Raw genomic sequence first — 18493 nt, 5'->3', positions numbered from 1 at the left:
GCAGATCTGTCCCTTTTCTCTTGGCAGTTGTTACATAACCAAGAGAAACTGTTTTGTCCATTCTCCAGACCTGTTTTGAGGAGTAACGGTAGTAGTTTAAGCTGAACACTGATCAGCTGTGTGTGTATGAGGGAGAGGGGTGTCCTTGCATAGCACCTCTGGTAACACCTCTCCCTTCTGCTGACATGCATAATGATTGCCCCTTCAGACAGTTCAAAATTTGAAATTATAGAGGAGAAAAGAAAAATTCCAGTTTTTCCTGACATCTCAAAGGAATTGTGTAAAAATCTTGGTATCATTAAAGCTAGGAATGAGAAATACTTAGATTTGTGTTGTGAAATCTTAAACAGCAGACAAAAATGTTTTACCAAAAAAGAAGTTACTATGCTATACTATGCTATGAAGGAATAGCATTACCTGGCTGAACTGGGGGGGGGAGGAGAGATCCTCTGGAGTGCAATGTTAGGACATGTTCATGGTAACTAGAAAAGCAGGCAGCTGACGGTATGTATCAGGCTGGGCAAAAATAAAGCTGTGTGTTCTCCTACGTCCTGCAGATTTTTTTCCAGTGATGCAGAATTGTCCCTTTCCTCCCTGTAAAGCATCAGCCACACTAAGAGTTAAGTACTCTAAATGATAGCAGCTTAGAAACTGGCTGAAGTATTCTTTTGTACAGTTTGATTCTGCTTTTGCTTTGTTTGTTATTAACAGAGGAAAAGCCAAAAGATGTTTTTTTGTTGGGGTTTTTTTTTTTTTCCAATTCCTTTTTTATATTTATTATTGAATGTTCATTGGAAACTTTTTCAGTAAACTTTTTTAGTATACTCTTCATATGCCATCTGGCTGCTGAGTCAACCTGAGCAGGTAAACCCAGGAAAAGATATTTGGCTTCTTTACAAAGTGCTGTACAAACATCCTAGCACAATGCATTTTTCTTTAAGGTTAGATGGCTTGAGTTAAGCACACTTAACATCTGTAACATTGATTTCAACCTCAAATTCTTTTCACTTGTGGGAGAGGTGTGAGTTGATGCGTGTGTGTGTGTGTGTGTATTTAAATCTTTCAGTTTATGACTGGTAATAGCTATGACAGCATTTTGCAAGAAAAAGTTACTTAAAACTGAAATGAAGTGCTGAATCATCTGAACAAGTGCCCATCACTCCAGGGAACAGATGGTTTGCTGGGAAGGAAGAAAAAAATCAGAAAAAAGAATTCTCATTCTCTTCTGCTCCATGTGAAATGAAGGCTGTAGCAATTGAAAGAGTGATTGACCGTGGTGTAATATTTCACATTATAAACTTTTGGCAATGGGAAAATATGTAACCCATTCAGTTGAGACCTTTTGGGTAGCATGGGTCCAACTGCTGGGAAGACTTGAATTAAGCGCATCAAACTGGCCTGGAGCCGGCAAGTTGTTTTTTCCCTCTCTCATGCTGACACAGTGGAAGGGGGAATGTTTTGCTTTGTGTAACACTGTTCTCAGCAAGTGGCTGCAGTCAAGGTAAGAACACTCCTCTTGTGGATTTGCTGATTATCGAATGGGGGGATTGAGCCAGGGAGGGATTAACCACTCCTGTCCCACTGGGCCACTTGGTTGTTGCCTGGCCTGAAAGCACTAAATTGCAAGTCTAATTAAAAGAGAGCCAAAAGTACAGGCTGCTTGGAAGCAGAGGCTGTTAACAGGGTCGATTCTTTCAAAGCAGTTCTAGCTGCTTAAATAGTTTTAGGCAGTGTGGCTTCCTAAGTTTATGTTTGATGAGTTTTAATCTAATTTCTGCAGTGTTCAGTGAAGAACTGCAGAACAGCCTTTCACGTCACTTGTGCATTTGACCGTGGCTTGGAGATGAAGACCATACTGGCAGAGAACGATGAGGTGAAATTTAAGTCCTACTGTCCCAAGCACAGCTCCACCAAGAGAACAGATGATGAGACCTTCAATGACCACCTGTGTCAAGAGAATGGGAATGGGATTCAGGACAGCTCTCTTCCTGCCCACATGGACCCTTTCCACGGCATGGATCAAAACCAGGAGGAAGCCCACAGAGTCAGCCTCCGCAAGCAGAAGCTCCAGCAGCTGGAGGATGAGTTCTATACTTTCGTGGAGTCTCTGGAAGTGGCTAAAGCACTGCGGCTGCCTGAGGAGCTGGTGGGATTCCTTTACCAGTACTGGAAGCTGAAAAGAAAAGCCAACTTCAATAAGCCATTGATTACCCCAAAGAAGGATGAGGAGGATAATCTGGCCAAACGAGAGCAGGATGTTCTATTCAGAAGACTACAGCTCTTCACACATCTACGGCAAGATCTGGAGCGGGTAAGCTCTGCACTGCCTGTGGTTGCATAACGTGCACTGGGCTTCACAGCTGAGTTTATAAACTATGTGCCCAGTTATTGCCATTGTGTGCAGGCACTACGTGCTGTGTCCTAAATCAAAGTTGTATTGTCAGCCTGGTAAAAGACAGTTAACACTAAATTTTGGGGTATGCCAAGTACCATTTCCAAACAGAGGCTTAATTGACAGGGCTCTTAGTTTGCAGTATGCAGTATCCTTGTAACTGGATTGTGCACTTAGGCTTTTTTTTTTTTTTTTTTTTTTTTTTAAACTGATTAAGGCCAATGGCTGTGGAATGTACCACAACCCCCACAGGGAGCCTTTTCAGTCAGTAAGGGCTTTCTCTGCTCCTTTTCGCCCAAGGAGGAAAGTATATGAAACTTACCTTGACTTGGGGCCAGTCTGTTTTTTGTTTACACAACATTGAGAGATGCTTCTGTTCAGTGTGTTCAAGATCTATCTTCCCTTCAGTCTGTTAAATAAATTAAGTTTATCATTAGGTTCTCTGGATCTTAAATTATTATGTGAGTATGCTTTTGGTTTTTAAAGTGTGGTGTCGAAACAGGATATGTTATTCTAGCATTGATTTTACATTTTATTACTCTGTTGTTCTCACTGATAGATACATCTGTCACTTCCCACCCATGAATGGAAGGGTGATCAGGTTGGCAAATCCCTCCAGTTAGATTAAGGTCCATACTAAAGTTGATTGTTTTTCCTCATGTAAGAGATTCTTATAAAACAGTTATCCTATATGTGTTGGCCCTCCTACAGTTCTGTCTACCTAAAAAGCAGTTCTGTAGGAAATTCAAGTAAGCCTTGCACTGCTTAACACCTCTGGGGGAAAGAGCAAGAAGTATTAAAAGAGAGAGAGAGATCATCCATCGTGGGTCCAGCACCAGGCCTGGCTATGAAGGTGTTCTGTGTGACAAAGAAAACAAGCAGCAGCAGTTGCCCTGAGCAACCCCTATTTATAGTATCAAAGAAAAAAGGGAAGGGACTTTTTTCCCCCACACCACAGCCCCATTTTGGAATTGTAGTTGAATCCAGCACCAGGGTTGGTTGGAAGACAAGACCTGAGTCACATCTTGACCGAGACAAATGGACGCCAGCCAAACCAAAGGAAGTGGCACTAGACATCTTTCTGTGACTTGATTGTTTCTCAGACATTGTTCTGGACCTTTCCAGGAGTGTTGAGACATCAGTCAAAAGAAGGGAAGAAGCACCTAGCCTCCTCCTTGTGGCTTTACTGCCTCTTGAGTGTGGACTCATATTAAGAGTCACCTGGGGCTCATCCTTTATAACATCCAAGTGAAGTTGGTTGCTAAAAAAAATAAATTGGTTTTTGATCCTCTTCAGGAAAATGCCTGTTAGGTTTTACTATGAATGACATCAGTGACAGTGTCATCCATCCAGAAACATTTTTAAGTGGTGTCATCTAGTTCGTCTAATAATTAGTAGTTTGGTGCACATGTCTGTTGTTCTGTGGCTGGATCACATAAGGCAAAGAACAAAGGACCATGGGCTGTATCAGGCAGGGTCTTGGCAGAGGAATCCCTTCTAATTCAAAGCTGCAGCATAATAACAGTGATGTAATATTTGTAATACTGGCTGTGGAAGATCTGGAAGTCTAATACAGCAGAACTTCAGCAAAAAAACTCACGCGTTAAAATAGACCTGCTCCTTAATCATAGAATAGCTTGGGTTGAAAGGGACTCAAAGATAATCCAGATGTTGCAGCAGAACGTCCTTGCTGTGGGCAGAGTTGCCATCCACTAGCTGAGGCTGCCTGGTCTTGGTGTCCAACTGAGGTAATCAAGAACACTACCTGTACTTCTGATACCTTCAACATCCTTCCAAAGGACATAAAGTCTCTTAATATCTTGTAATTTCCCAGTTGCAACCTCCTGTGACCCAGCTTGAGAGAGCAGGCGCAGATAGTAGTCCTCTGGCTCTAAGAACCCTGGTCTGATCCTTGTAGTCAGTGGTTGGACTAACACGGTTGTCCCTTTCAAGGTTTGAACTGTTACTTGCACCCCATCCTCTTTACATCCCTTTGTATCTGTTGCTTAGGAGCGCTTCGAGAGCAAGGGAGTGGCTCCTCCTGTTCCAAGAAGAGACATGCATCCAATTTCCCTCATGCTGCATGGCTTTTTGCTGTCTGGCTGCTGAGGGCTGGAAGTCTGCTTAGCTTCTTCCCCTTGCAGGGACTTAAGGCAGGGCTATTGGTCTGCTTGTGTGACTGCACAGTACCACATATCAATCTCTCTCTCTGATTGCTGAATATTTCTCAGCATGGTGATTTTCTGTGGCAACCTGACTCCCTGTTCATAGAGTTCATCTAGCTGGGTACACCCAGGACACCCCCTTCTGCCCTCTGGCCCTTGAGGAACCCCCAGATTCTGGAATCCCCACAACCAAAAGTCTGGGCAGCTTTGCTCTGTCGCTCCTTGGAAGGTCCATCTGCATGCACGTGTCATTCCAGGGCTGTTGTTGCCCTCCAGTCTGGGTTTCGCTTCAGCTCAGCTACTGCATCAGGTGGTCACCATGTTTGTTTCAATAGAGTATGGCTCTCTGCTATTCCCTGACAGGAAGGAACTTTATCCTTCATTGCCTGCGCTGTCTCCCTCCCTGTGCCAGTCTTCTGAAAAGCCAAGAGACGATCAAAACAGTCACCTTGTTACTATTTCCAGTCCCTGCTGCCTCCCTTGTGCTGTGCTGAATAGAAAGGTCTACCTTCACTTTGATCACTCCGTGGGCAGTGGTAGGGTTATCAGAAAGAATGATTCTGCTGAATAGCTCTTCACTTTTTATACTACTACTAAAGCATAATTTCCTCTTGGCTCAAGCAATAAGGAACAAATGATGCTGAGCTATTTGAGAACACTTAAGCATTTTCAGCATTCCTCTAAATTTGCTCTAAATAAATATAATTCAAGTATCGTCTGAAAAGTAGATCTGTCACCTGATGTGCAAATGTCAGTAGTCACATGCTCAGGAGCGCGTGTAGTCAATTTGCAGTATTCCACAGGTGTAAAACCTGGCTTCACCTGCCCACAAAGGGGTCTTTGGATCTTAGGATTGCTTTTGACACAAATTTCACATCATTGTGTAACACTCCTAGTGATCAGCATCATAGCGATTCCTACAGCGTATCTTTTCACTGCTTCAAGTAAAGCTTCAGTTCCCATATTTGTCATCTTACGAGTTCACTCCATTAATTCTTTCATCATTTGCAGAGTTACAACACATTGTCCAACTGTAGTTACCTATCATCCCTGTCCAACTGTAGTTAGCTGTCATCCTTCAGCATTCTTCATGCGTTTCAGTAGCTTAGCCAACTTGTTTTTTTCCTTATATTTAGGGTTATCAATATTTTAAGTTCTTACTGTGACTAAGGCTCCTACAGTTGTTGATAGAGCAGTTCTTTTTGTGGCTTCATGTGCTTTTCCATTTCCTCTAACTCTATTGGTTTGTCCAGATTGATGTGCTTTGCAGTGTGTCACTGCTATTTCTTTTGGTTTATTAACTGCTTGAAGTAATTTCATAATCTCTGTACTACAACGTGTAGGATTTCCTTGTGAAGATAGCAGTCCTCTTTCTTTCTAAATTGCACTATCAGCTTGTATTATTCCAAAAGCGCATTTTGAGTCAGTGTAGACATGAGCCTGCTTTCCTCCTGATAGTTCCAGGGCTCAAGTTAAAGCAATTAATTAAGCTTTCTGAGCAGATGTGTTCACTGGTAGCAGTTTTGCCTCTATTACCTCTTGCAGACTAACAGTGGTGTACCCAGCCTTCTGTTCTCCTCTCACAGAAGAGTTGCATCCATCAGTAAACAGCTCCCAGCTGGGATTCTGTTAAGGAGTAACCTTCAGGTCTGAATAGCTGGAGTATACCTGTTTAGAAACTATTAAACAGTCATGTGCCAGTTAACTTTCACGTGAAGATGATAATGATGCTGGATTTGGGGCACTGCACGCTTTGATAGCGATATCCTCTTGTTTGAGGAAGTACTGCTTGGTATTGTGCCATCCTGCTTAGGAATAACCAATTGTGTCCTTTATGCTCCAGCACCATTGCAACAGCATGTGGTACGCTAACAATATTTTTCAGTCCCGAGGTCAATTTGCCTCTTATATTAACAGCACAGCAGTCTGACCCTTGTATGTAGCCTCCCATTGTTCTCCAGAGCCTTTTCCAGCACAATTATTTTCCTCTGGCAAAAACAAAGTGTTCAACAGCACTTTTATATCTCTTATCTGGAGTGTGATTTTCAACTATCATTTTAAAAGATCAGTATATTTTTTTCCGGGTTTTCACAGTAGGATCCAGCAGATTCTTTTCAATTCATCAAATCTGAAGTAGAAAAAGGAGCCTCGACGTGCCATTCTGGTTCTATTGCCTGTCACAGTGGTGCCAGTACTACAGGGTTCTGTTGTGCTCGATTTGTACATGCAGTGGGACTAACTTCTCTACTCCATTCACTGCTGTTGCCTCTCTTAGTCATCAGTGACGCATCTTCTTCATCCCTTTTGTTTTTTTTTTTTTTTAAATATTGCAAGCAGAACAACATCGAGGTAATTTCTTATTGTCATCCATTACCATTAAGATATTGAAGTTAGATAACAACAGTTGACATTTTTTCCTTGTTTTGTGATCATTTTTCAAAGAAAAATCTGCATATGGGATGTCACCCTGATTATCCTGCCTTCTACAAACTTAATAATTTCCAAGATTGTATTATGATTCAAATTCGGCATTTCTGGCCATTCTCCTCATCCTCCGATTTATATTACAGCCACTGTTGAGTACAATATTCTCTTAATTTTTTCTGTTAGAGGATCCCTGCCACACTTATTCCTGTGTTTCAGGATGTATCCTCGTAGAGAGCAAGAGAGCACCCCATAGACTGTCCTGTTCCCATACTGTTACTCACAAAGAATGTTTTTACCAACCGTGCTTTCGTGCACTCCAGTCATCACTGTCCAAACATGCACAACGCTTACAAAATAACTTTACCTATCATTACCATGCTCCATGCAATGTTTCTTTATCGTGCACTGCACCTTAGAGTCGCTTATCACTCCAGACAGGGAGATTACTCAGAGTCCTTTGAACAGTGGATTGGTGCATGCTTGGAGTTCAGAGAACATTTTTTCTCCTGCAGCAGCCAGCAAGTCTATCCAGGCAAAGCTTCACAGCTGTCCCATCGGGGTCTCCAGAAAACTGCTGTCTGAAAAGTAGACTCAGTGCCTTGTGTTCAGTATTTCAATGGAAGCAACATGTCTCAGGAGAGACGTTGCTTTTTGGTCTATGGATGTGATCTTTGCTATTATAACGAAGGTGGTTCAGCTAAGGATACATGGACCTTGAGTTTTCTTGCCAAGTTGGCAACATCCTCAAAGCATCCTGATTTATGTTCTCCTCAAGGCCTACTGGCTCTGGGATGTCTCTGCTTAAAGGATGCCAAGATGCCAACTGTTTATTCTTCTGATACCCACTACAATGTTAGCTCAGTTTTTAGAGTAAGCTTTCATTGCAAGTGTTCATAGAAGTTGCTTCTGCAGTGTGAGCCTCCCAAATCTGATAAACCACCAGGTAAATGGTATTTTAGACTGTTTCTAAGAAGTATTGTGGAGACTCATCCACTTTTGATGCCTTCTAGGTGCGTAATCTCACTTACATGGTGACTCGACGGGAAAAAATCAAGAGATCAGTTTGCAAAGTTCAAGAACAGATATTTAACATCTACGCAAAACAGTTGGAACAAGAAAGAGTTTCAGGTATGCTTCAGCATTGTCTTTTTCGCATGACAACACAGGCATAGGCACTGAAGTGCTTGGTTAGAGTCTAATGACTGATTTTGAAGGACAAGCAAGGCCTCATTTATTCTCATATATATATATGAATATGATATATGAATATTCTCATACGTATGATTCTATCATATGTAGTCTACCATGCATCAGCAGATTGAAAAAAGAAGATAAAAATGTGCATAGCTCTAATGGAGGGCACATTGCTATAGAAACTGGCAAGCCTGTGTTATCCTTGGAGTACTGAATGGCTTGCTGCTTCAGGTCCTGTCAGTTGTGATTCTTCAATGAGTCCTTTTGACTGAGAGACCATGACTTACACTCAGGCGCCATATGGTATCTCCTGGGTTTATGTTTTATTAGTGCCCCTGCATTCATATGTAGTGTGTGTTTCTTTGCATCGTAGGGTAGTTTGAAACATACTTTTTTTGCCTAATCTCACTGAAAGTAGTCTTTCCTCCTAAAGGAGAAACTTCAGTAACTGTATTAACTTGGATTATCCTCAAAGTATTCAGTAACAAATTAATTTTAGATAGAATCAATCACATGGACTTGCTGATTGCTTATTTTACCCCAGCTGTGGAGTTTCTATGTCTTAATGCATGTAACAGCACTAGGAATTGTATTTGCTGCAGGTAGAATTGGTGTAGGATGGCTATGGGGAAGACAGCAACATGAACAGTGTGTTGTGAAACCAGGACGTAGCCACATAGTCATGATGTAAAGGTGCTGGATAACCAACCAAAAGCCCATTTACACTGAAGAAACTTGACTGGCAGAAGTAGTGCTAAAATATGTACTACTTAAAAGCGGTATTTGCCTAGACATGGATTGCTTGACTTCAATCTAATTTGTTTTTACCTTTAGGTGTGCCTTCATTCTCCGCAGTGGAAAATGCAGTGTTGTTCAATAGTCCATCTTTGGGTCCCAATGCCCCTAAGATAGAGGATTTGAAATGGCATTCAGCATTCTTCAGGAAACAAATGGGCACATCTCTGACACACTCTTTGAAAAAATCACATAAAAGAGATAGAGTAAGTAATAGCTCTGGGAACAGTAGCAAGTCCACGCTGAGGCAGCCCAGCCAAAGGGGAGATGGTGCAGCTCCAGGAAGCTTTTTAAATTTTGACAAGAGCTTTGCAGAAACACGGATTGTATCAGCACAGCAGAAAAATGGCATAGTTATGCCAGACCACAGAAAAAGAAGAGACAATCTTCCACAGTGTGAAGTAATCAAGACAGAACTAAAGGAAAAAACTAAACAAAACCACAAACCACTGAGACCCACAGAACTATCTCAGAGGCAATCAGAAAACAAAAGGGCTGTGAACCACTCCAGTGGTAGGTCAGCACCTGGCACACGGAGGGACATAGTGCCTAAATGCAATGGGGGTCTTGTCAAAATAAACTCCAATCAGACAGTAGTTAAAGTGCCTACGACACCCACGAGCCCAGTGAAAAACTGGGGCGGATTCCGAATTCCAAAGAAGGGGGAGAGGCAACAGCAAGGTGAGAGTCCAGAGGAGACCTGCCGCCAGAACTCCAGTTACCCCTACCTGGGCATGGGCAGAGTTTCACCGAAGGATAGGGCAAAAAGCAAGCCGAAACCTGACAGTGAGAATGATGGGTACGTCCCTGATGCTGAAATGAGCGACTCCGAAAGCGAAGTAGCTGAAAAAAAGTGCAGACAGCAGAGGCTCAGCCCAAACAGCACTATCAGCAGAAGGACGGACATTATTAGGAGAAGCATCCTGGCATCCTGACCGGCAATGGGGCACCGTGGTCAGTGGTCACTGCCTACAAACCAACTTCACTTTATTTATTGGTGTGAGAGGGGAGAGTTCTTAGACGTGGCTACAGACCGACAAACAGATAACCCATTATTCCTGAGCTGTGTAAACATGTTTACATACACTTAAAGCTGGATTGTTTTGTTCCCCCAACCCATTCTGTGACCAGTTTGAATCTCCTTTATTTGAAACTTCCCTGAGTAAGCAGAGAATTGGCATCACTACTAAAACAGGATTTGTGATAAACACTAAAGTAAGCCACAAAATCATCTAGGGGGATAGGGTGGGTGGTGGAGAATTAGGCAGCATCATCCCTTTTCTCTAAACTGCACTGTTAAAATTCTCTTTCCTTCCCCTGTTTTCTGAAAAAGCACAAGCTCTTAATTTAACTAAGTGTGTATTGAATCAAAGATGGTTATTTATTTAACCATATTGCACTGCTATTCCCTGCTACAAAAGGTCAGTTGCCTTGGATGGTGGTAGGTCTTTGTCCTCCCTTTGCAGAATGTTTGTTGTTGCATTCGGTTTGAGCACAAGTGGCAGCTTAAAACCCTCTGTAAGCTACAGAGTTGATGTGTAAGTACAAGACCGAGATGTTAAACTGGAAAAAAAAGAAAGGAACAGGTCAGGGTTGCAGCTGCCTTACACTGCAACAGCTTAAAAGTTCTCAGACTGAGAGTGTGTGGCTTATTTCTGAGAGAGGGGCCGGGCTCACAGGTTACTGTGAATAACCTGTAGAATAACCCGTCAGCATTTCGTTACCTGCCTCCTGAACACCTTGACAATTCAAGCAACAAAATGCTAAGGCACCAGTCAGTAGGATTTCCCAAAACCCAGCACATATGCACTAATGGTAACGTATTGGGAAAGCCCAGCTTATGACACTAACGGGTTACCTTAAAATGGACATAAATATATATTTTTAAATGAAATGGAGAGGCAATAAATTGTGATTAGCCCTTTACAGTCAAATGAAGAAAAGTTATTCTATTCTGGACTAGATTTGATGGAAGAGGGAACTCGTATGCATACTTTTTTAATAATTGCAAATGGCAATAACAAGAAAGCTATGAGCAATAATATTAACAGTTCATTATGATACTTTTTTTGTAGAGTGCACATGTAACAGTGGATTCTTAGGAGCCTGTAAATTTTGGAATTCTGCGTAGATTTAACTTAGGTATGCACTGGTGAAACGAAGGTTTCAGCTGCAATGAGTTAGAGAAACACAGGCATAAAGAACAAGAGCCCAGCCTGCTGTTAACCACGCTCGTTTGCATTTTATTGTTAGACCCTTGCCTCTCGAGCAGGGAAGATTTTAAAGTACAGTAGAACTCTGCCGTAACTGAGTCTTCCAGAGGATTCAATCAGAAAAAGGCTTATTAACACCCCGTCTTGCTATGCAAGTTGTAACTACTTAAATATTGCAACAGAATGTATCCCTGTCGTTTATGTTTCAAAACTCTGAAGTCTCAACCTTTTGATATCTTCTGGGGTGATGCTGAGGAAAGGAAGTTTGGTTTAACACGGTGTTTTTTTAAAAGACCATTGCTGGACCCAGGAATTTGGATTGACCTCATGACTTGCACAGATTGAAGCCCAACAGGGCACTGGTGAATGTGACATTACGTAGTTGCTTTTGGGATCTGTTAAAATAGAAGTACTGGTGTGATCAAAAAGCAGCAGACAGACGGAAGGTAACTGCAGGTAGCTCTACCTGACGTACAGTTACACGTTTAAGGCAGGCATTGTTTCGGTAAGAAGCTCACGACCACGTGGGGAATTCTTCAAGCCATAGATGGAATAATCTAAATTCTGATTCTAGCGTGTAACCTCGCTCTGGTGTGAAAGAGGTACCTTGTGAATTTGCACTATTCCGATTGCTAATGTTGTGCAGAATGAATGCCTTACCTGTTTTGCTCCCCGTTGTTTAGGTTTATAAGCTTTCTAATGTTTCGAGTTACGCTGAGCCAAAACCAAAAAGCGCTTCCCCCATCCCCATTCCAAGGGCAGTCGGATGGCTGCAGGATGGCCAGCTCGGTAGGATAGCTGTGTCCCCAGCGCTCAGCAGGAGGTGGCAGAGGTACAGCAGTGACCATACAGCACCCCCGTACTTTGTTGGGATGGAACCGTTTGCTGAATGTGTGTTCCTAGGCGTTACCTTTACTTGTGCAGACTGACCGAGAGACCTTTGATGCGGATTGACAAAGTACGTCAGCCCTTGGGCTGGTTGTACTTGTGTCAGTTGCCTGGGACGGCAGTCGTTAGGTTATGAACTCACGCAAATCTCAGTGAGGGGTTGTTACCATACGTGTTGTGCATCAGTCTGAATTGCGGATGTTGGAACAAATGGTCGTTAATTTGTAAAACCGTGTACAGAAGATTTTTCACTACGTGCCTGGCTTTGGTGTCCATTCGGCTGAAATTAATCGAGAAGGTGCATGAAGAGGAGCAGGTAGAAACAAAAAGTATATGTAGAGATGACTATTTTATATTACATGGCCCAATCCTGTATTTATTTCTCCCCTTTTTTGAAGTATTTATAAAGACCTAGTCGAAGACAGCTGTATTTTTTGTTAAGATATTCGGTAGAATTGTGCCTTTTTGTCCGTATGTGAATAAATGCTGTACATTTTTGCAGTACGCTCACAGCGGTGTTTTAGAACGCGCAGTAATCACTGAGGTGCCATTCTGCACGACCCGGTCCCGGCGCCTCCTTCAGCCTCTGCCCGCCAGCGCTGCGGGCGCGGCGCTCTGCACGCCTTCCGTTGGAGGCGGGGCCGCGCCCCCCCCCCGGGGCGGGGGGGGGGGGGGGGGGCCGCAACGGCGGGGCGCGCCGGACGCCGTGGCCATGGCGGCTGTCGCGGAGGAGCGGCGGGAGCCGGAGCGGGACGGGGGTTGCGAGCACTACCGGCGGGGCTGTCTGCTGCGGGTGAGGTGGCGGCGGCGGCGGGAGAGGGGAGGGCCGCGGGGCTGTGCGGGCGTTGAGCCGCGCGGTGCCGTTGCAGGCGCCGTGCTGCGGGAAGCTGTACCCCTGCCGGCTGTGCCACGACGGCGCCGAGGAGCACCGCCTGGATCGCTTCCGCGTGGCCGAGGTGCAGTGCGCGCGCTGCCGCCTCCTGCAGAAGGTGCGCGGGGGCGGGGGGGCGCTGCCGCGAGGGGGCGCCGCCGCCATTTTGGGCGGGGGCGGGCGGCGCTCCGCTAACGGCGGCGTAACCCCTCCGCCGGCAGCCCCAGCAGCGCTGCGAGGGCTGCGGCAGCCTTTTCGGGGAGTACTACTGCGACGTGTGCCACCTCTTCGACCGCGACAAGAAGCAGTACCACTGCGGCGAGTGCGGCATCTGCAGGTGCGGCCCGGCGCCGGGGGTTGGTCGCGGCGGGGGAGTGGCGGCTGCTGAGCCGTTATCGTTCCCTAGGATCGGCCCCGAGGAGGACTTCTTCCACTGCTCCAAATGCAACTTGTGCCTGAGCCTGAGCCTGCGGGGAAAGCACAAGGTGAGGGCGCGCCGGTTCGGGCCTTGAGAAAGAGAACGGCTGTGCGTTCTTCGGGCGCCGCGGGCAGCCCGCGGCTGGGGCTCAGCTGGCACCTCGGCACCTGCCGGCCCTGAGCGCTGCTGCACAGGGCGGGTGTGGCAGTGTGCGGTGCTGTTCTGCTGCCTCGTTGTTATTGTTCACGTAGCCGTCTGCGGAGCCTTAAAGTCAAACCTGTGTGAAAGCAGTCATGTTTCACGCGTCTTCTCTTATCATCCTAAAGGAATTCTTGCATTCAAAAAAAAAAAAAGCTGGTATCCGTACAGCAGTGTAACTTTGTCTTTGTCTTTGCTAAGTGCATCGAAAATGTCTCCAGGCAGGATTGTCCCATATGCTTGGAGGTGAGCTACTTTGCTTTTGGCTCTGGGAACTGTGAGCTGTGAGCTTTGTTGGAACTTACTGTTTTCTTTCTTTTGTCTGATACTTGTCTCAAAACAGGACATTCACACGTCCCGTGTGGAAGCTCGCGTTCTGCCGTGCGGTCACCTTCTTCACAAGTAAAGCTTTGCAGATATTTGGGAATTGGGAATACCTGCTGCCCTGTGTACACGTGCTGGGTGTGCCTGGTTCCTGAGGGATCATGCAATAGAGAATGGGCTCTGCTTCTTCAGGAAGTATTGCAAGAAGGGTGTTTTCCTTCTTCACTAGCAAATTGTGTTGGCAGAGGAAGATTTGCTCTGAATTTTTTCTATGCTCAGTTTCCTTCTGTTGCAGCTCAGTGGCAGGAATCCCATAGCGATTCCCCCCTTTGGTGCAGAAAGTGCATAGTGCTTTTATGAGGCTGGTGCTAGTTTATGCATTAAGTTTTAAATTGTTTCCCTAGGCACTCTCAGTGCTGTAGAATACTGTGTTGCTCTGCAAAATCTGCATGCTCCATTGAGCTCCAGTGATGCGTAGCCCAGTGTGCCTTGGGAAGAATGGATAGAGCAGGACTACCTGCTTTCCTTCCTCCTGATCCACCTGTAATCTCAAGATGTCATTTTCTCTTCTTACTGTTTGTGTTACTCTGTTTGTCTCTCTTGTTTTTTTCCTGTGTGCTGAGTTAATGCCCTTCAGAATGAGTTTTCCCTTTGCTGCTGCCCATTCTAAAGTTACTTTGTGATGCATCTTTTTTCACCAAACTCGCACTGCCATATTCTTGTCATATTGTTTACTTTTTCATGTTACTTAGAATGAAATCGGGTACGCTTTGTCGCTGTGTGTTTGTCTGCATACCAGATTATTTTGAGAGGAAGCTTTCTTTTCACTTGAACTCAGGATATTTTTTTAACTTATGATCTGGGGATAGCTATGAACCTTTCCCCTTTGTTCAATCCAAATATGTTGCCGATCAGTAACAGTTCTTGTTCTTCTGAACTTATTGTGTTTTCTTTCCAGAACATGTTATGAAGAGATGTTGAAAGAGTAAGTAATTCTGAACCTCTCTTGTGTGGTTGTAATCTGAGTAGATTACTTGAGGCAGTGATCACAATGTCATTCCAGTACCCAGTATCTTTAAGACAGCTCCTAAAGGGAAAGAAGGCTTTTAATTCACAGCTCTGATTGAAGGAATGTTTCTGCTTGCTGTGTTTTTCTCTGATTTGTATGATGAGAAACTTGTCCTTTTGAGTGGACTTGTTCTGTGTTCCTACTCCGTTTTCTGAATATGGCTTTTTCCCCTTTTTGCCAGAGGCTACAGGTGTCCTTTGTGCATGCACTCTGCTTTAGATATGAGAAGGTACTGGCGTCAGCTGGATGATGAAGTAGCACAAACTCCTATGCCCACTGAGTATCAGAACATGATGGTGGAGGTAAGAGATGAGGCGTGCGCTGGTGCCTCTGCTCTTGGCAGCTCTGCAGCACACCCTTGCTGGCAGTAGAGAGCGCTAGGAACTCATCCTGCATTAGGAGCCAATCTGACTGCTAGGGATAGTTGAAGAAATGTCATGTATCGACCTGAGATGGCATCAATTGGATTTTAAAACATCAGCACCCCCTGCCCCACTAGAGGAAAAAAAACAAAACAAAAAAAAAAACAAACATGAAACAAAACAGCTAACAACAAAATAAAAGCAGAAAGTACCATAATATCACGCAGTGGAGAAATGGTTTGGTGTTTGGAAGTATCATGCCTCCTTCTATGTTTGGTGCTGCCATAGTGAAAAACAGAAATATTTGAGAGCCTCACAGTCCAGAGTAACTGTGCTATTTTTTTCTGCAAAATATTTAGCTATTGATTTGTGCAAAGCTTGCAAATGGTGATAATTTCTGGTTCCATTTCTTTGTGTGAACTGGGTGCTGTTAGTTACTAAGACTGAATGAAACTGTTCTGGTTGATTTAGTTGTATCTGTTCCAGTTTAGACAGCACATCTCACTGGTTCCTGGAGTCAGGATACAGGGAAAGACCACATTGCTGCCTGTTCTTAGAAGGGTGTTTCCTTGACTGTCCCACACAGCAGCCTAGCTGATGATGGCGGTTCAGTGGTTACTAAAAGCACAGCTGTACAATGTTCTTGTTGAGTGTCCTGTTGATGCAACAGCCTCTTTCTCTCTCTCTCCTTTTCTGTGTACATAGATTCTTTGTAATGATTGCAATTCCCGGTCTACAGTGCAGTTCCATCTCCTAGGCATGAAGTGTACAAACTGTGAATCGTACAATACTGCCCAAGATGGAAAATCCAAGCAGCCTGTGGAGTAGCAGTGCCCAAGCAACGTGCTGCATACGGCTGGACAAGGAAGACTATACTGTGGAAGAGGCTATCTGTTAAAATAAATTGTCAGTAAACATTCAGAGGTGTCACAGCAACAGTGAAGATGTTCTAGTGGTGGTGCAAAGTAGTTCTGCAAGGACTGTCGCCCCCCCCGCCTTGTGCCTGGTGCACTGTGTTGTTGGGAAGCTCCCTGCCAAGCGGAGCAGTGCCTGCTGAGGGCTGGTCCCTGGAGAGCAGCGCCCTGTAATGCCAGAGGAGGCAGCCTGGGAAAATAACCAGTGAGATGCAAAATGGGAAAGTGCTGTGAGCCGCTGCTGTCAGAGCAGAGTGCATTGTGGGGACAGAAGTAGGGAGCTTAACACAGGGTGGAGGTGTAGCTGTTCTGCTGTTAGGGGAAAAAGTAGCTTTGAGGGCGGCCTTTTGCATAAAGCTGACATCTGCAAAGTTTTGCACGAGTACATTTTGTTCCTTTGAAGTAATGTATTTGTTCTAGGGCCTTGGAGGCAGCAATGCGAGCAGGCAGAAAGGGTTGAGCTTGCAGAAATCACATACCTTAGTTTGATTTGTCGACATGCATGCAAATGATGGATGCAGAATTCATTTCAAAAGCAGTGCCTGTCTGGGCAGCCCTTGTGCTGAACGGCCTACAAACCACGCTACAGGACTGCCCTCCTCAGGTACCACCGCTCCGTGTGTCTCTTCGCTCTGATTCCTTTGCCAGCCATGGTTGCATTTATGATGCTTTGATGGTTTTTTTTCTTCTCTATTGCATTGTTGTCTTACAAAGGCCTGGACGTTCTAGCATAGCTTGATGATTTGATAGTTAAGTACAGGCAGCGAAGCACACAGCATTGTGTCAGGCCGGCTGTCCCATCCAAGTCTGGGACATGTGCTGAAAGAGCTGCAGTTGATAGAGGTGCTCATGTAGCACAGGGACCAGGTTTCTGCGGCCTCATTTTTTTTGCTTTTTTTAGTGGTCTCCGGTTTCAGTGTGAGCAGGGAAGCTAGGACCTAGAAGTGTTATTTATCCTTTCTTGTGTGTGATATGCTGCCTGGTGTTCTGCAGATTGAACCCCAGTTCTTAGAGTATGTCAGAATGCATTGTCCAATCCGCATGAAGTGCACTAAGAAGTGACTCCTTGTCTGTGCTTCACCCTGTTGTAGAGCACCGCTTTCTCCCACTCTGAGCCCTTGCAGTCAGAAGCACCACGAGGCAGATGGTGGCAGCACTGCAGCTCACTTTCACCGCCCTATCTTCTGCAGTACTTTTCTCACTGTTACAAATAAATGTCAAACAATGTCTTTATTAAAACAACTTATGCAGCGTGGTGCCGTCACTTCCTGTGTGCATACCTCCTAGAAATACTCAGGTGAGCTCAAAGCAGGGTTCAGTGCTGTTCCCACTTGCCAGGCTGGTGCTGTGCAGGGGCTCTCCTGCGTGGAGGGACCTCTGGAGAGCAGCAGGCTCTGTGTGCGTGCTCCAGCTCTGCAGAGCTGCGGGATGGCACTTGCAGAAAGCGAGCGTGAGTTTTGTCTCAGGAACAGCGCTGCCTGCAGCCTGCAGGGGAAATGAGTGCAGTCAGCCAGCAGCAGCGCAGGAGGCTGCACTGAGCCAGGGTGCGCAGAGTGCGCGTCACCCTCCTGAGTCATGGTGACTCCATCAAAACAAGCAGCAGCTGCTCCAAGCAAGCAGCAAATTAACTGTGGCCTGCCATGGGTAGATCTGATTAAAATGGATACCAGAGCCTCTCGTGCCACTGAGTGAGCTGTGCTGAGATGACAGTGGCAACTGAGGCTGGCTGTATCTGGGGCTGAGCACGCTGTCTGCCCTTCTGCCCCAATCCTGCCTGTTCGCTCCCTGTCCAAGCAAGGGTGCCAGCAACACACTGGGTGCTAAGATGTCAGAAGGCCGCTGATGGATTCTGACCCAGCAATTGCCATCCCCACCGAGACTTCTGCTAGCAGGAGGTGCATTTGGGTGGAAAAGTGGAGGCAGCATAGAGACGTGCTCAAGTGCTCAGGCATGCAGCGTGGCTAGGAGAGGGAATAAAGAACAAATTCCTTATTCTAGTAAACATATGGGGACAAAAGGCAGAACAGAAAAAGCCTGCAAGCCAGGGAGAACCAGATGCAGCCACTTCTTCATTATCTCCATGCAGTGTGCATTTAAAGAGCTGCAATGCTCCAGGGCAGCTACAGGGCATGAACAGTTGAGGCTCTGCTGGCAGGGGCTGAGCAGTGCATGTGTGCACTGCTGGTGGGGAGTGCACTGCATGCACTGCTGGTGGCTTACAGAGGTCGAGGCTGGATTGATGCATGTGTCCCAGCTCTCATTT

General features: G+C 45.3%; 2 protein-coding genes across 7 annotated transcripts in view; both read left to right on the top strand.

The window, feature by feature from the left end:
* The window catches only part of JADE1 (jade family PHD finger 1), a 42575-nt gene extending 30000 nt beyond the window's left edge, over positions 1-12575 (top strand). For all 5 annotated transcript variants that reach the window (XM_042815309.1, XM_042815310.1, XM_042815306.1 and 2 more), the window contains exons 9-11: positions 1781-2311; positions 7995-8112; positions 9013-12575. In XM_042815309.1, the coding sequence (XP_042671243.1) occupies positions 1781-2311; positions 7995-8112; positions 9013-9908 (1545 nt within the window). In that variant the 3' untranslated portion in view covers positions 9909-12575. The remainder of the gene's footprint in view (positions 1-1780; positions 2312-7994; positions 8113-9012) is intronic.
* A 209-nt stretch (positions 12576-12784) lies between these two features.
* Positions 12785-17472, top strand: RCHY1 (ring finger and CHY zinc finger domain containing 1). 2 transcript variants are annotated; one of them, XM_042815317.1, is made up of 9 exons: positions 12785-12867; positions 12944-13063; positions 13167-13282; positions 13352-13430; positions 13763-13807; positions 13905-13963; positions 14844-14870; positions 15136-15256; positions 16022-17472. In XM_042815317.1, exons 1-9 carry the CDS (start codon positions 12787-12789, stop codon positions 16142-16144), a joined length of 771 nt encoding a protein of 256 aa, XP_042671251.1. In that variant the 5' UTR covers positions 12785-12786; the 3' UTR covers positions 16145-17472. The 2 variants fall into 2 exon arrangements, with proteins under 2 accessions (XP_042671251.1, XP_042671252.1); XM_042815318.1 differs by having other exon boundaries at positions 16074-16237.
* The last annotated feature ends 1021 nt before the right edge of the window (positions 17473-18493 follow it).

Source organism: Centrocercus urophasianus, unplaced genomic scaffold (genome assembly GCF_019232065.1).
Source record: "Centrocercus urophasianus isolate 14NV4802_14NV808 unplaced genomic scaffold, USGS_Curo_1.0 seq_1482, whole genome shotgun sequence".
Taxonomy (NCBI): Eukaryota; Metazoa; Chordata; class Aves; order Galliformes; family Phasianidae; genus Centrocercus; species Centrocercus urophasianus.
The sequence above is the reverse complement of the archived record's forward strand: the minus strand, read 5'-3'. Positions and strand labels throughout refer to the sequence as shown.

Coding starts and splice junctions, on each gene's coding strand:
- RCHY1 (XM_042815317.1), top strand. CDS start 12,787: ATGGCGGCTGTCGCGGAGGAGCGGCGGGAGCCGGAGCGGGACGGGGGT. Junction 13,808..13,904: donor ATTGTCCCATATGCTTGGAG/GTGAGCTACTTT, acceptor GTCTCAAAACAG/GACATTCACACGTCCCGTGT. Junction 15,257..16,021: donor ATCAGAACATGATGGTGGAG/GTAAGAGATGAG, acceptor CTGTGTACATAG/ATTCTTTGTAATGATTGCAA.